A 16617-nucleotide genomic window follows, 5' to 3' on the forward strand; every position below is an offset into this window, starting at 1 on the left:
AACGCCCTGGGTCAGACGGGGAACGAGCAGATCTGGAGCACGCGAAACCTCCCGAGAGCAGCAGAACTGGGGCGGCAGCGGGGGGCAGCGCGGGCGATCTTGGTTAATAGAGCAACTCTGTCGGTGTCAAAGGAAGGGCATTGATGTGCACCCAAAGCATTATGCCCCCTGCTTTTTGTGGACAGATCCAGCCTCTGCTGGGGAGAGCTGCAGTCCCCATACACCAGTCCCATGGGGAGAGCTGCAGTCCCCATACACCAGTCCCATGGGGAGAGCTGCAAGCCCCATACACCAGTCCCATGGGGAGAGCTGCAGTCCCCATACGCCGTCCCCACAGCCTTTGGTCCTGCTAGAACTAAAACACCCCTGAAGCAGCGCAGGGAAACAGCTCCATGTGTCAAGGTCACTTTATCCGCCCTTATCACGGACCAGAAATGCTTATGTTAACGTGTCCCTAATTTAATCAGAATGCCGTGCTGGGGATGGGAGCTCAGGGCTGCGCTGTCATCTTCCCCTCTTGAAGGGCAAAAATCAATTTGCGGTCTCATGCGGCTCACGAGCCCACCCTCCTCGCTCCTCCGGGCCACGGCTGGTGCACAGGCAAAAACCACGCAGCCCCACGCAAAATTGGCCAGAATCGAAAGGTAACCCGGGCTTGTTCAGTAACTCAGACTCCCTTCAAATTGGGAAGCGCTCATTTTATTTGCACAAAATATTGTACTACTTTATCTGACTATTCAGAGTTTCATCTCGGTTTTAAATATTGCACTAATATTTTCCAAATGTTGAACCTTTTCTTCTCGTTTTACTGCAGAGTGTACCACGTGCATTTCATTACCAGTAGATCGTATATATGACGCATATTATTATAATTACTTAACGTTCGTATTCCGCTCTCAGGACTGGGAAGTTAATTAGTTTTTTTCACAGTTTTGCCAGTAAGAAAATGCTACTACTACTAGATTGATGTCTCATCAGTGTTGTATTTTTACGTGTTTTGAGCACCCCGGCGGTGGTGCTGTCCCTGCTGGCGCTGAGCTCGGCACAGCCCCGGTGCTGTAGTGCCGCAGCACCGAGCCCGCAGACGGCGTGCTGCTGCTGAGGAGGAACGAAACAGCAACAACTAAACTAACTAAAATAGCGCGTACGGCAGCAGAGATTGGGGCAGAGAGCAATACCGAGATTCCTCTGCATCTCGTAATTACTACACCCGGCTGTGTACAAAACAAACTGCGGGGCCCAGTCGGTGTGATAACAAAGCAGAGAGGAACAGCCCCGCTGAGAGCAGGGAGCGGGCAAACGCTGCTTTTCGGAACCATGGTGGGCAGAAAACTTTGCATTTTGCTGTGGTTTATTTTTGACTCTTTCCATTTCCATGCTCAGGTAGGAAACCGGTGACGGTGCCGGGGGGCGAACACCCCCGGTGTCACTGATCCCGTGCTGCCCTGCGCCGAGGACGCCCGCGGCCGTGGCGGTGTCGGGGGGAAGGAGGGAGGCCGGGCACTGCGAGCTGCAGGGGAGGGACGTGGCGGCCTCCGCAATGCACGGTGGCGGTTTTGAGGCAAAACTGCAGCTTTGGGAGGAAAAGCTGGGAAACTGGTAGCGCTTTTCAAACCAATGCAGTCCCATGCACAAGTGCATGTTCACCTCAGTTAGGGCCCTGTGGGAAGCCTTTAACGCAGAGACATTTTCACGTTAGAACCCCCCAGTCTGGGCCCTTAACCACTTCAGTGCAAAACAGAGAAGTTTTCATTTTTCATTTTTATTTTTATTTAATTAAAATGTTTGTGCTTTGGAACCAGTAACGAGGCTCTCCCGCCCCACAGGGCGACCGCCGGGCACCGGGGATGAAGGGGCGGCGGGGACACGCGGGGACGGCCCCGACGATGAGGGAAGGGGCGAGGGGCCGGGAACGGGCCGGGCCGGGCCAGGCCGGGCCCAAGATGGCGGCGGCCCCCTCAGGCGGCCCCTTTGTCTGCGGCCGCCGCATTGCTGCGAAGGGCGCGAAACTGGGGCAGCGCCGCCACGCCCCCTCGGCGTGCGGGCCGCCAATGGGCGGGGCGGGGCGGGGCTTCGGGGGGCCCCAGCGGCCAATCGGCTGCCTCCACTTCCTTCCTTCTCACAGGGGCTCCCCCGGCCGACAGCCGCCGCGCTGCCGGCCAATCAGCGCCGGCATCCACGCCCCACCCCCACGTGGGAGGAAGGGGGGCGGGGGGGGACGCAGCGGTTTTGTTTTCGATCCCCCCCTCCCCTCGCCGCGCGGTGGGGCCTCATGAATATTAATGAGGCGCGAGCCAATCAGGCGGTGGCGCTTTGGCGGCGCCGCTCGCCCCGCCCTGCGGCGGCGGCTCGATCTGCATATGCATGAGGGGGGCGTGGCCCCGCGCGAAGCTTTATAAGGCGCCGCCCCGCCAGCCTCGGCGCTCATCGTGCTGAAGCTTTGGGGGCGCTGCGTGGATCCCGCGGCTCCGCAGCACCGGTAAGCGCCCGCCGCCGCTGTGGGCGGGCTGCGGCCGGCCCGGGGGGTCAGGGCGCTGCGGCCGGCGGTCGTGTGTGGCCGGAGCGGGCCTGGCTGGGCACAGGGCTCCGGAGCCGGGCTCCCGGCCCGGTGTGGGTGCCCTCCGCGCGATCTGGGAGCCGGGCGGAGCCGTCTCGGTGGGCCCCTGAGGGGGGGAAGGGGCGCGGGGAGGGCCGCGGTGCGCCCTCGGAAACAAAATGGCGACGGGCCTCGGCCGTGCAAAATGGCGGCGGGCGGGAGGAGGGGCGGCACACTGCGCCTGCGCGGGGGGGCGGGGCGGAAGGGGGGCGGGGGTCCCGCGGCCGGGCGGGGGTCGGCGCGGGGGGGGGGGGGGGGGGGGCCCCTGTGGGAGCGCGCATGCGCGCTGCGGCCCCGGGCCTGACGGGGCCTCGGGGCTCTCAGGGCCTGGCGGGGCGGCCCCGGACCCCTCGGGAGGCCTCGGCCCCGGGCCCGGCCCCGGCGGCTGCTCCGGGCTCCGCAGCGGTCACTCGGTGGAGCTGGGTCCGTTAAGGGCGCCAGGCTGCTGGTGGGGAGCCGAGGTTAACGCTTGAGGCGGCGGGGAAGCGTGTCTGGGCGGCGCTGACCGCGGTGTGTTGGCTTTGCAGGTCGTGATGGCATCAGACGAGGGGAAGCTCTTTGTCGGCGGGCTGAGTTTTGACACCAACGAGCAGTCGTTGGAGCAGGTCTTCTCTAAATACGGACAGATCTCTGAAGGTAAGGCTGCAGCACCGAGTACCGCGATGGCTGGTCGGTCCCGTAGGTTGCACAGGTGCTGATGCGTGCTTCTTTCTTCCCTATTTGTAGTTGTTGTGGTGAAAGACAGAGAGACTCAAAGATCCAGAGGTTTTGGCTTTGTTACATTTGAAAACATAGACGATGCTAAAGATGCAATGATGGCCATGAATGGAAAGGTAAGGAGGCCTTGGAACTGACTTATTTTTTACCTCGAAAGGTCATAATTGAAGCTTGGAAGGTGTGATTCTGTTCAATACTGCTTGAAAAAGTGGATAAATACTAGAGTTCTAACAAAAAATAGAAAATAAATACAGAGAAGTGTGTGTTACTGAAGTTTTGAAGTGCTGAAGTATTTTTTTATCTATGCAGTTACAAAAAGAATGACAACTGTTTGAAAGTTGGTTTACTGGCATAGTTGGTTTAGCTGTGGCATTTAATAAAACCATTCTTCATAAGAACTAGCAAATTCTCGTACTGCTTAACTAGAAGTGAAGGTGTATAACTGTGAAATAGCAATCTGACTTGTGTGTTTCCTGGTTGTTAGTCTGTAGATGGACGTCAGATCAGAGTTGATCAAGCTGGAAAGTCATCAGAGAACAGATCTCGTGGATACAGAGGGGGTTCTTCTGGGGGCAGAGGCTTTTTCCGGGGCGGCAGAGGTCGGGGCCGTGGCTTCTCCAGAGGTGAGTGTGTATGAATGACTTGTACTTCTTGAAATGATGATGACATTTGTCAGAATGCTAAAGAAAAACCATAACCTGGTATCTGTTCAAGGAGGTGGAGACAGAGGCTATGGCGGAAGCAGATTTGACTCCAGAAGTGGAGGATATAATGGTTCCAGAGACTACTATAATAGCAGGTAATGCTGTCACAACTCCTACCGTGGCTCGTTGTAGTAAAGCTCTTGATGTCCATTGCCTGTTAGCCAGAAATGTCAACGGGCTGCAGAAACTGTTGAACAAGTATAAAGCATGTGATCGTTTTTTAACAGCAGGAGTCAAGGTGGCTATGGTGACAGGTCTTCAGGAGGATCCTACAGAGACAGCTATGACAGTTACGGTAAGTCTTGGTTCAAATGGGAATGATGCGTACGTTGCTGTAGGAACTCTCTTAAATCTTCTGACCCTGTTCTGAAGTCTGGAAATACTGTAAGGCTCAGTTGGACTGTGCCACTATTTCTGTTCTTGCCCGTAAGAACCAATCTGTCAGGCTTTGGACGTGGTTGTGCCATTTAAATTTCTAATTTGTAATGCATGTGTAGGAGTGCTTGGATCTAAGGCAAAGCAAGTTTTTTTTAAATACGTTCTTCGAGCTTGAGACTAAGCCAAAACTCAGAAGCCCTAACAAACTTTATTCAAGGGTGGGGGAATTCTCTTACATTGTAGCGCACTAGCTTCTGGAATAATGCAAGGGAGTAAAATGCTGGAACTTGTCTATGCTTCAGTGCCTTTACAATTGTGCCTGCTTCTTGTCCTCAGCTACACACAACGAGTAAAAATCCTTCCTGACTCAAGATCGTCCTTCCAATGGCTGTATTTATAAAGATTTTTGGAGCTTCGCTGAAATCGTTATTGTGTAGTACATCTACTTGTATTTTCACTTTTGTAGTATTATCAGTTCTAATCTTGTCAAACACAGCCTGACAGCTTCTGATATAAGATGGTCTAATTAGACTTTTCTTTAAGAAAGCTCTGCTTTCAAGTGTTTTTAATCTTTTTTGAAAGCACTTCAGATTTTATTTTATCCTTCATGATGAGCCAAGGCGTTTTTTTAAAGTTGGGGCCCCAATTCAGTTTCTTTTGAGATAGAAAGGACCTTTAATTCAATGTTCACTAGAAGCTGAACAAGCTGTGGACTTTCTTTTTTTTTTTTTAAGTGCATTACCTTCGTCTTTTGTAACATTCCTTTAGTGTAGCAAGGTAGGAATGCAGCCTGGGTACAAATTGGAAGGCAAACCACCTTGATATATCTAAAGAGAAACTCGCTTGTATGTTCAACCTGCATAACGGTATTTTTACTGTTGTAATGATGTAAATTACCCAGAAGTAGACTTGCAAACTTACCATAAAAGAGGTTCTTGAAAATGTTTATTTATATTGTCCTTTTTTACTGGAAGAAATATGCATATTCCATTGATATTGTATTTGAAGTGGTAAAGGATTCTTGTATACAGTTTTCTTTGGCTTTACGAAGCCTATTAAAAGACCGTCTGAAATGAACTCTGCTCCTGACATTTACATTTCATTGCACAACACAATCCTTGAAGACGGAGAACAGTCTATGTAGAGGATGCCAGAGGAGAGGAGAAAAGCAGTGAATAGTACAAGAGCAAACCAGATGTATTGAACAGTTGCTGGAATTTAATCTTAACCGGTCTTGCCATGTGAATTTGTCGACATATTTTCACATAAGAATAGTCGGACTTGCCTAAAGAGGCAGGCGACTGAAAGCATATACCTTAGGATGTTCTAGTACTCAAAGCCTAAGTCAGCAGAAGTTGAGGGAATGCCAGTGTTAGTGAGGATAATTGATGTTTCCTTAAAATACTGAAATACCCTGCATTGAAAAGCTGTAGTGAGGAATTAGTCCTTTAGTAACTGGACTAGTTACTAGCTTGATGGAGTGTTCAATGGTAGGTAAATTGCCGTAATTAGCTAGCTTTGTCATTGCCTTACAAGTTCTAAGAATTCTTTGCTAGCATATGGAAACTGCAGTGTCCTTGGAGAAAAGAAGTGTTGTGCCTCCAACAGAAACCTCTGAGACGAAAGCTGCTCTCTTGGCTAGTTCATATGTGGAAATAGTCCTGTAATTCGAGGTAACTCCTTTTGCTCATGTCCGCATCCTTCCTCTTGTTGAGAGCTCATTTGAAAGTCTAATGTACCTGTGAAATATTCCTTTGACAATTTTGGTCAACTGATGGAAAAATTTTAACCCATGCCGTATGCAACCTTTGGCTTGTGGCACAACTTCAGTTCCACAGATCAGAGTTGGGCATGCAGTCATGTCTTGCTAGTAGGTATGGAAGCAAGATGGGAAACCGAATTCCCTGACTTGATATGTGTTCATCTATTGAGACTCTTTCTAGACTTCATTAAGTTGCTCACTTTAATTGTAGCTTTCTTTGCCATCCTACTTGTTGCCATTAACTTTTTCCCATAGCCCACACTTCCTAAGCAGCCATGTCAAAGTGGTTAACTCTCTGCTTAGGGATCAAATGATACATTGGCTGGCATATCAAAGGCATCAGCCAGCCCTGGAACAGTTTTCCCAGACTGTGCTTCTGTGATGTGATGGGTTCAGCGAATGGCTTGTGAAACCCTCGTATATGATGTGACTTGTGTTGGGGGAGGTGGGTGGCGATGTAAAGTCTCTGCTTTATATTATTATTAATGCACCTTTGCTTTGGCAGGCTGAAGAGAAGATGGACGCTCACCACGGACGCTGAGTGGGGATTCTGAGCAAGGAGAGCGTTCCTTCCAGGGAAGCAGGACCAAGATGCGGGTTTGGCAGCCAGGTAGCATCTCATTTCCGTCTGACCTTCATCCCAGGAGTTTTTCCTTGAACCAAAAGATTTGGCGCTGTTACTTTTTAACAGTATTATTCTTGAAGTGGCAAAATATGCCTTCAGTAGCTTCAAGATGAAAATGTACATAGACCTTGCCTTTAAAATTCACTGTCTTAATTTTATTTCAGCAATGAACTGCATCAGGGAAGACCAAGAAGGACAACCTTAGACTGGAGTGGCGATGAAGAGCTTTAAGCGGTGTTGTTACTGATTTTTTATGTAGGTCAATGGATCGAGGATTTAAGCCAATTGAGCTAGAATAAAATACTGGAATGTGGAAAAAAATGAATCTTTGTAGTACTTTTGTGGGGGAAAAAAGATGAATATTAGCTTGTGGCCAAGGCATACAAGAAAAATTTAGTTATTTGTTGTGTGTATTGCCCAGCTAAAGCTACAAAAAATGTTTGGGGGGGGGGGGGAGGTGGACAGAGGGTAGGTAAGGTAGCCTGTCTGTAAGGTCAACTTTGAGGAAGAATTTAAATTGTATTGTTGTAACCTTGAATTAAGTGGCCTAATTACATTGTTAGTGCATCTGTAAAAACTTCAGTAGTGAAGCGGCTACATCTGAAGGGAGCTATCAGATAGTATTTACATAAACGATGAATATTGTTTGTGCAGAAGAGAAGCTGCTTCTGCCAGTTGAGGAATGCTTGAAATGGTAACGAATGCAGAAGTCTAATTAGCACTTGAATGCTAAAAGCCATTTTGAGCTTGGATAAGGAATGATTTCTTCCCATACACGTTAGTGCAATTAAAACTATTTTGCTTACAAAAATTGAAATGTGATGTTTCTGCTACTTGTACAAGTGACTGTATGTTTTTAAAATTCCACGCATTTCAGTTCTCAGATGGCACGTGAGATTCACCTGCCTGCAACTGCTGTTTGGTCTTTGAGTACTTGATTCAAGGTGAAGCTGCTTTAGGATTCCCGTATTGATGAAGTGGGTATTTGTAACTCTGCTTTTGAGTTTTAGCTTTAAAGCTAAAGCTTTACCTTTTGGGTTTTAGGATCACATAGGGTAAGATGGAAAAAAAAAAAAAGGTTCCAGTTGAGGGTGGTATAATTACATCGTGCAGAGTTACCTGATCCGAGTCATTCCTTAAAAGGTATTAATACAGCAGCCCCCTTTTGGAAGTGGGGGGAAAATGATAGCAAATGCTTTCCGAAGGCTTTTAGGGCACAGTAGCATTTCCATGATCTTTCCAGAGGTGGAGTTGTGCTCTGTAGATAACCGAATAGTAAGTGCTTCCACCAGTCTAATGCCAGGAAAGTGCCCAGTATGGAGCAGGATAATCGAGCCGCTTGGATGGGTGTCAATAAGAAATCTGACTCGTAACAGCTGGCAAGTTTTAGAATACTGCATGTAGCTACTTCAGTACCAAAACATTTCTCTGTGTCTAAAGAGGAGATACATAATTAGACCAATTCCTGCTAGTGCCTGTGAATCGGAAATTCAGCCACAGATCAAATGTGCATAAGCCACCAATTGGAGAATCTGCAATTTTGTGTGGACTTCTTCACTCCGTGGAACAGAATGGCTAATAAAAATACTGCCATCTACTCACGTTAGCAGATGTTGCCTTTTATTTGCAATGGCTATTGTATTTTGCCAAGAGTAGTGCAGGAGTTTAAACACTTGTGTTTGCTTAATTAAGGTACTGTATTGCAATTTCATTAACTGCTGCAGTTTGGGTTTCTCTACCTTGCATCAAAGCAAACTGCCCTTTTCTTCCTCTTCTGTATGCATGCAATAACTTAATTTTACCTACTTGCTACCAAGTCTATGAAGTCAGATGAGTGCTGGTTGCTGAATTCCTTCAGTTGTCCTTGACTCATTTCTTGCATGCTTCAAGTTACAAACTTTTTTTCCCTGAGTAGTGGAGGATGTTTTCCGATACATCACACTGTAACCCAAACTGTCCTTAAAAATTTTTGCCCTTCAGGCTGTCATCCTCGAAATGCTAGACCTGTGTCTTGCCGTGCTACACAGCAGAGCGGAAGCGGCTTAGATTACTTTTTCCACTCCTGCCCTGGGCTGACTGATGGCTGGCACAGGGCTCCTGCTCCAAAATGAATGCTGCGTTCCTAAGAGACCCGCTGCCACTGTAACCACGCTCAATTGGTTCAAACTGAATTGATGCAGGTGCCTGATTCTCATGAAAAATGAGGTCTCATTCTTGCTTAAATCCTCGAAATGTGGCAGCTCAATAAGGAGGATTTATACTGATGGAAAGGCTGACAGCTGTGAATGCATCTCTGGCAGCTTTGCGGAGAATGAGGCAGGAGACTGCAATGTGGTAGCTGGACAAAGCACTAAGAGGGTTTCTGGTTCTCTTTGCTACTGTCCTGCCTACCTTTGTGTTAAAAGAACAAATTTGATTGCTTTATCCTGCTTTTTTTCCCCCCAACCCTCCATCTTTTAACAGCTGCTTCTCTGGCTGTTGGTTATGCTAAGTCCCACTTGAAGAATAGTCTTTTAAGCAGTGTATTATGCAAAAAAGAAGTCTGCTCGTACAGCCTAAGTGCCTGAAGAAATTATGCAGCTGTGGGTATTGAGCCTGGTAACAATTACTGCCGTGGTATTTGAAGGGCAGGATTGATTGTGTGTTCTCCAGTCCGCAGTGTAAAGCCTGGCTATTAAGGAAGGTTGTAGCTGCTTGCCAGCACATGGACCTACCGAGGCGTCTGCCTTCTGTTGTTGCTTGAATTAGCTCTGCAGAGCAGACAGGTGTGATGGAGGCCAGACACTTAGCTGGTACAAATAAGCTAAATTAACGGGTAACTCTAGTTTTAAAAACTTGCTCTTATTAAGAAGTGTTCTTTCTTGCCGGGGACTCCCAGGCACAAAGGAATTCAGTGGGAATTCAGCGTGTAGGGTTTGCTGCCCTACTACAGACATCACAGTTTTCCATCACAATTTCCTGTGCAGTGATAAGGGTCTACAAGAGCCCTGGGGGCGTTCTGTTCATGCAGAATGGGAATGATGATGAAGCCTACTTCCTGAAATCTACTTTTTTTTAACCTTTTTCCAATTATCTAAATGAGCAGTGCTTCCAGTTAAATCCGCTGATACGTTTTTGGGGGCTGTATCTGGTAATTTTTAATTTGCACTTTGTATGTTAATGGAGGATGATATTAAATATAGGACTGAGGGTGTGAGAAACTTTGGCTGATTTTAAATAATAACGCAGTCAGGTGAATTTTAAACAAGTTCAATCTGGAAATACTTACAAAACATCTGAAAGACCGTATGTTCCTATATAGGTTGCCTAGATGCTTAAACACAAGCAAAAATAATTATAGGTGTAAAAACAGGCCTAGTTTGAGATGTTGTTATTTCGGCATCACTAATTACAGCGCTGCATTAATGATTTGTTGCTGGGATGGGTTTGGGCTGTGCCTGGGGATAGCTAGCTGCAGGGGCTGAATGCAAAATGCAGCTGTGATCTCCAGACCGTGCTTGGGTGCCGTGGGGCTGCTGTGACACCTACTGGTGTGAGCTGAGAGGGGTGACCCACGTCCAGGCCGAAATTGTTTGGTTATTTTTGTACAAGTCTGATACGCCCAGACAGCTCAGGCCTTTCCCCAAAAGGACGATGCTTTGGGGCGGTTTATAAACCACCTGGGGCATTGGAGCTCTTGTGCTGTGGTTTTAAATGTTCACCTCTGTGAGAGCTGGGCAATTTGGAAGAAAGGTTTGCTGCGTGCGTTTGCTGCGAGTTGCTCGCTGTCCCCCACCAAGTGCACGCCCCAGGATGGTGCCAAGGGCTCCCATCAAGGCCGAGGGGACGGTCGGTGATATCCTGCGGGCCCTCATCCGCAGTTCTGCAGGGCACGAGGGGCTGCGGCTGCCCTGACTGCGTGAGGGGAGAAAGTGGAGCAGAGGCCCTGAGGCTGGGGTTTGTGTGGTGAAGAGAAATGGCAGCTCTGAGGAGAAATGGCACCCCTGGGCGAAGGAGTCGTGCTGCGAGGGGGGAAATGGCGGCCCTCAGGAGGTCGGGGTGGCTCTGAGGGGGAAATGGCGCCGGAGGCCTCAGGCTGTGAGGGCCGCAGTGGCGGTAGTGGGACACGAAGGGCAGCCTCCGCAGCGCCCCGCTGAGCCCAGCCCCATGCAGGGAGCCTCACACCGGCCCAGGGCCCCGCGGAACGGCGCTGCCCCGGAACGCCGCATGCGGCTCCGCCGGGCCCGGACGGTGCCTGCACTGCACAGCACGGGCCTGCCGCCTTCCTGCGCCTGCCCCGCCGCAGCACCACTCCGAGCCGCCCGGCCATGCTGCGGCTGGAGCCCCACTGCCTCCTCCTCATCCTCCTCCTGCTGCTGCTACACAGCTGGGCAGCCACCCCGACCACCCCGGTCCCGCTCAATGCCACGGAGGTGCCGCCGCGGGCGGCTGCCGGTAACGGGACGCGGCCAGGGCCGGGGCCGCTGCCCGGGTTGGGGCTGCCGGTGCTGAAGCGGGCCCTGTACGTGCTCAGCGCCCTGTCCGCGCTGGCTGCGTTCTACTTCCTCCTGCGGGCAGTCCGGTGAGTGCGGGCCCCGTCCCAGTACCCGGTTTGCCCCGTCCGGGTACCCAGTTTGTCCCGTCCCAGTGCCTGGTTTGCCCCCCCATGGCCAAGTTGTGTCCATTTGTCCTCTCTCCCCTCCCTCCGCCAGGCCAGGAGCTGTGCAGAGGCATTTCACTATGGCAGGGGAAACAGCCCCGTACATTCATGCCACTATTAATTAATGATAAAAAGCCTCCCGGTCCCGTTTGTTGCGCCCATGCAGCTGTAAGGCCCCGTCTCTGTGTGAACCCGTTGCGCTGCAGGTGACGGAGCACTCACTCTGCCATCTGTGTGCCCTCAGCTCTAGATCAGAGGGACCCAGAGAGCTCAAAACTAATTTCAGGTTGAAGAAGCCGCAGCGGAAGAAATACGGCCTTCTGTCAAATTACGATGAGAACATAGAGATGGCTTCGCTCGACAGTGACGAGGAAACAGTGTTTGAAACACGGAATCTGAGGCGGTGAGCGGGTGTTTCCTATGCTTCTCTTTTCCTCACGAGAAACTAACAGAATCCTTTCCTAAGGGGTGGAAGCTTTGGCACAGATCGTGTCATCAGCTCTGCATAAATGAATCTGCTGCGTGTGGTCTTTCTGTGGCAGCACGTGGACTTTATTTTGCCTTTCTTCATCTCCTGACCAGCACCCTGAAGAGCACCAGTCCTGGTCTCGCAGACGGTCGGTGTTTGGGGCACCGCGTTGTGCTGTGTGCTCAGCAGGCCAGCAGGAGGGACGGACATCCCTCGTGGCCCAGTCTGAGGCTCCCTGCACTGGCTTGGAAATAAAGCTGTCTGTTTCTCAAGCGGGCGAATTGCTCCCAAGTCAAGTCGCAGCTAAATTCATGGTCCTGTTGAGGCATCCCTTCCTGCTTTCATAGCAATGTGCTTTCATTCCCTGGGTCATGCGAGTTTGATTTCTCTGGAGAATATTCTATTAAAGCTAGGCATGGCTTGCTTCTGGCCTCTCAGCTCCCCCAGCTCTTTTGAGGTTGCTAATGATCTGTCAAGTTGTATGTGCTCACTCTGATGCTGAGTGTTGTGTTTTTTTTGTTTCTTTTTTTCCAGATGATTTGGGACCAGTGGCACCAACTGCAAAGACTGCCCACGGGGGTGCAAGTCCACCAGTGGAATCACCTTACCAACGCTCAAGTTTTATTTTTTTATAATTGCTTATAATGACTATTAAAAGCACAAACACTTTGGTAGCTGGGGCAGGGGAAAGGGGACCAAACCTGTTTCCTTTATACATGTTTCTGGGGAAAGGTGGAGCTGCACGCTAAAGGATGCTACACTGAGTGCTGCCAACTGCACAGGGAGACAGTAAGGAAAATGTGGCTCCTGGATGAATCCTCAGCGTTTGAAATCTAATGGTTCTGGACTCAAGTGCTGCAGCTGTGTCTGCTGGCCTATCGGTACTTGAAAGGTGCTCATATCCCTCTCTCTCCTGACCGTGGCAGTCAGCTTGAAGCATCAGGCAAGTGGGTTCCTTCTGTAGGCTGATCCTCTTTCCTTCATGCAATATCAGGTGACCTCTTTAGTAAGCATCTCTGTAATCAGCTCTGCATCTAATGGTGGAGTTGGGAGAGCTTTTGTTGTCTTTTATACCAGTGTTGGGCATGGATAGCTGGATAGTCTCCTTAGTTCAGATAGAATAGTATGGGGAAAGAGCTGTGAGTTAAATGCATTGATTAATGCTGCAGTGTAGTTGCAGCATTAGCTGTTACACCTGATAGTCCAGGTCGTTACATGGGTTTACAGAGCAAAGATGTTTACAAATGAGACGTGCCACTTGGCCCGAAGGAGTGTTTCTCCAGGAGTTACTGGCTGTGTGGCCAGTGGGGCTGTGAGCGTTCAGGCTGCTCTGCCCAGCTGCAAGTCAAGGGGGCTGCAATGGTGCTTTCACCGGAGAAATGTGTAACATCTACCGAGCTTCTGGATTTTGGGCTGCTGGCTCTGTCTGAGGTCAGCCCAGCAAGCTGGAGGGTTCCTGTGCATTGTGTCGATATCATAATCCTTACAATGTCGGACCAAAGGTGGCTGTGTTAGAATGTCTTTGTTAGGTGGACCTACTGCTAAAATGGTGAAAACTGCTTGCAAAGCGCTTCTGTTCACAGCACATTTCAGCCAGGAAGGGAGGGTCGTTCCTTGGAAAGCTCTGGGCAGTGCAGACCTGTGTCCTTAAGTTCTTCTTCCACCCAAAATTGGTAGTGCCTTTGTTAGGAGATCCCAAGGGAAGTTACCCTGCGGGCCAGGGATTTCCCTCCCTAAGAGGTGCAGCCTTAAGGCTAAGGGCTTTACCTTTACGGTGAAGATTGAGAATGTCTGAAGTAATGGCTCCTTTCTTTTGGTTAGCAAATCCTCTAGATAAGGGGACAAAACCTATGCTTAACAGAAAGAGTGGGGCAGAAGGGTACCTTTATCAGGTAGCAATGACAGATGGTTTTGCTGCGGTTACCTGGGAGCTCGGGGTCTGGCTGCTGCACCGAAATCCCTCGTGAGGCGCTTGGTGGAGCGGTGTGGTCCTGGTGCTCACCCGTGCGAGGGGCAGCCTTTCTCAGAGGTTTCCTGGAGAAATGTCACCCTAGGTGCTGGCAGCTCCGACTTGCACACAGGCGAAAGATTTTTAAATATATATATATTTTTAGTAATGCTGTCATGTGAACACCGCACTTGGATGTGCCCTAATTTCATATCATTTATATCCTTTCATGCCTCTTTTAGGTACTTTCTGCTTGTTTAGCTGATGCAGAGATGAAAGCCTTTGCTGCGTTCCTCGGTGAGGATAGCGGTAATAGCTAGATCTGGCCGTTGCTGCCCCTTGGGTGATCAGAGAGCTGATTTGTTTGATTCATGGTAGTGTAGCTTCCTTGATCCTCTGCAGCCTGGCAGGTCTATGAACATGCTGATAACTTTCTTTGGCTCTTCAATTCCCTTTACAAAGTTGTTTCTCTGTTGCATTGTGCACAAGCCAGGTAAGCCCGACTCTTTCAGTCCGCTGACATGCCCCGGCACAGCGTTTTGACTGACGCGTTCATTGGTCTTTCTTTAGCGGAGGTGATTTACTTGATCATTCTCTAGGCTCTGCTCTTCATTGGACAGATGGGTTTAGCAATTTATAAGTTTCCTTTCCTTGCAGGAGGGAATGATTTTTTAATGTTAACAGTTTGAATGATTTTGATCAAAGAGAGGACCTCAAGCCGTAGGTCCTGTCATGAAAATAATTTTGATAGAATTTGATTTTGCTGTAGTAGGTATTTGGAATGTGAGCAGGGAAAGATGCAGAGGGATGCAGCTAGAGTGTGTAATGAGGTCCCTATTCTGTGCTGTACAGGCAAGTGATGATTAAGTTGAAGGCCCAGAGGGTGTGCTGGCCCGACACCTATGTACCACGTACATATTTTCAGAAGCCCTTCTGCTGGCCCTCTTTAAAGGAGAGAGTTTCATCATCTGGAGAATGAAAAAGTGATTCTGGAGCTGCAATGTCAGATTACTGTCACTTTTAATCTGAAGCTGTTCTGGCTAGAGACGAGTTTGAGCCGCAGTCCACGGCCATGGGTGGCGATTTCCACTTTCTGCTGAGCCACCCTGCGTCTCGGGAGCAGTCTGTAGCCTGGAGTTGCTCCTCACAGGCCACGACTTTACAATCCCGCTCCGTTTGATGTGGAGTAGCTCCAAATCATTGTTAAAGGCATCGTATAAGGGGAGAAAACAAAGATGCTAGTTACAGATCTGAGACTCCTTCAAGTACAAATGTATCAGCACAGCTCAGCTGTGTGATTATGTATGTATGAGCAAAAGCTCAGCACAGCTTTACTGATCTCTGCTTCTCCTGGACAAATAAACTGGAGCTACTGCAGCAGCCACTCGTCACGGAGGTAGAAGAGCACACCCATGGTACGTGGCCAGTGCAGGCTTTGGGGGGCCTTGCTATAATTGTGGCTTTTAAGCCTTGCATTTTGTTTTCCTAATATGAGAGCAGTTCAGTAGTTGCTTCAGCTGCAGCTTTAGTTACTCGACGTGTGATATCCATGTTGGTAGCCTTTGCAGCGGTTAGAACTCGTAGTAGTTTTTCAGAATAGGTTTGAATACACAGATGCAAACAGACGCACGTGTGCGCTGAGCCAGGTGCATGTGAGGCGGCTCCGTCCTGGAGCTGAGCGGCATCAGCGCGGCGCTGTGCTCGTGCGTGCGCCTGTCCCCGGGCAGGCTGATCCCTCGCCAGCTGCTGCCGCGCTTTCTTTCTCTGGAACAAATTGGGATGTTCGTGGGAGGTGCTGTGGGCTCCGGCAGCCCATTCCTGCTGGTCTGTGCAGAGCTCCTGCCAGTCTGTGCCAAAAAAAAAAAGCGAAGGGACCAAGGCTGTCGGAGCCGATGGGAGCAGGGTGGCGAGGACCAAGGGTGGAGCGCGCGGTGCCCTGCGATGCTGCGCGGTCACCGGCCTGCGTGTCTCACAGGTGACTGCTGTGGAGTTTGCTCGAAACAATCACTGTTGTTTAAGCCAAAGCCTAATTTCTAAAGTTTACATAATTGCCTCTCTGATCTTCTCGGAGGGCTGTATCGAATCCTCTCCCGTTGGTGTTGAGCTGCTAGGCAAATCGACTGGACCGTCTGCTGAGGTTAATGAGGTTGACTGAGAGCGATATGAGCATCGGGTCTCTATTGTTAACAACGTTCTTCTGTTTTGTTTCGTTCCTACATGTGACTGGAATGGGATCTGCAGCATTAACGTGCTGGGAGATGGACCTGTGGTATGAGCAGATTGCCAAGAAGTCAATAAAACAGCACTTGAGTGCATTGTGTTGTCTGTGCTCTCAGAAATGAGGAGTTAGTCTTTCACCCTCCTGCTTGAATTGTTGATTTATTTTTAAATAGCAACCAGTCCTGTATTGATTGATTGTTTTACTTTCCTTTTGTTTACAGCGTCCCCCCTCCTTTGTATCTCGGAACAAATGAAATAAATCGTTCTGTTTCACCCGACTCCTCCGTTGCAGCGTGCCTGGCAGCCAGCGTTTGGGATTGTTCTGCGGGGCTGCCTCACGTGCCTGGCTTGCTGCTGAGCCCATGGGATGGAGCCTTTTTGGAGCCTTTCCCTGCTCAGCTGCCCTAACCGAGCACCGCCTTGCTTTCTGCTTGGTAACAGTTACGCGCTCACCTTTTTGTGCATTATTTGTGTGTTGTTACACTTCTGGTTTTTTGCCCAGTGCTCACCTCCATTGATCATCTCAGGGTTTGTCTCCACTTTCTCAAGTTTCCTCCCT

General features: G+C 49.7%; 2 protein-coding genes across 9 annotated transcripts; both read left to right on the forward strand.

Annotated features, from left to right (window-relative positions):
* Positions 1 to 524: 524 nt before the first annotated feature.
* CIRBP (cold inducible RNA binding protein) lies at positions 525 to 7103 on the forward strand. 7 transcript variants are annotated; one of them, XR_010826696.1, is made up of 7 exons: positions 3124 to 3232; positions 3323 to 3429; positions 3798 to 3936; positions 4028 to 4112; positions 4245 to 4312; positions 6663 to 6767; positions 6947 to 7103. XR_010826696.1 is itself a non-coding variant. In XM_048051980.2 (6 exons), the coding sequence occupies exons 2-6, from the start codon at positions 3130 to 3132 to the stop codon at positions 4336 to 4338; spliced, it is 528 nt and encodes a 175-aa protein (XP_047907937.1). In that variant the 5' UTR covers positions 525 to 644; positions 3124 to 3129; the 3' UTR covers positions 4339 to 5472. The 7 variants fall into 7 exon arrangements, 5 of the variants coding, with proteins under 5 accessions (XP_047907937.1, XP_047907936.1, XP_013055544.1 ...); XR_010826697.1 differs by having other exon boundaries at positions 4248 to 4312; XM_048051980.2 differs by lacking the exons at positions 6663 to 6767; positions 6947 to 7103 and adding an exon at positions 525 to 644 and having other exon boundaries at positions 4245 to 5472.
* Positions 7104 to 10832: 3729 nt separating this feature from the next.
* Positions 10833 to 16336, forward strand: FAM174C (family with sequence similarity 174 member C). Of its 2 annotated transcripts, none has more exons than XM_048051981.2 (3): positions 10833 to 11343; positions 11666 to 11824; positions 12425 to 16336. In XM_048051981.2, the coding sequence occupies exons 1-3, from the start codon at positions 11090 to 11092 to the stop codon at positions 12426 to 12428; spliced, it is 417 nt and encodes a 138-aa protein (XP_047907938.2). In that variant the 5' UTR covers positions 10833 to 11089; the 3' UTR covers positions 12429 to 16336. The 2 variants fall into 2 exon arrangements, with proteins under 2 accessions (XP_047907938.2, XP_047907939.2); XM_048051982.2 differs by having other exon boundaries at positions 10883 to 11343; positions 11708 to 11824.
* The last annotated feature ends 281 nt before the right edge of the window (positions 16337 to 16617 follow it).

The sequence above is a fragment of the Anser cygnoides genome, chromosome 27, assembly GCF_040182565.1.
Source record: "Anser cygnoides isolate HZ-2024a breed goose chromosome 27, Taihu_goose_T2T_genome, whole genome shotgun sequence".
NCBI lineage: Eukaryota > Metazoa > Chordata > Aves > Anseriformes > Anatidae > Anser > Anser cygnoides.

Coding starts and splice junctions, on each gene's coding strand:
- CIRBP (XM_048051980.2), top strand. CDS start 3,130: ATGGCATCAGACGAGGGGAAGCTCTTTGTCGGCGGGCTGAGTTTTGAC. Junction 3,937..4,027: donor GGGCCGTGGCTTCTCCAGAG/GTGAGTGTGTAT, acceptor TATCTGTTCAAG/GAGGTGGAGACAGAGGCTAT. Junction 4,113..4,244: donor AGAGACTACTATAATAGCAG/GTAATGCTGTCA, acceptor GTTTTTTAACAG/CAGGAGTCAAGGTGGCTATG.
- FAM174C (XM_048051981.2), top strand. CDS start 11,090: ATGCTGCGGCTGGAGCCCCACTGCCTCCTCCTCATCCTCCTCCTGCTG. Junction 11,344..11,665: donor TTCCTCCTGCGGGCAGTCCG/GTGAGTGCGGGC, acceptor GTGTGCCCTCAG/CTCTAGATCAGAGGGACCCA.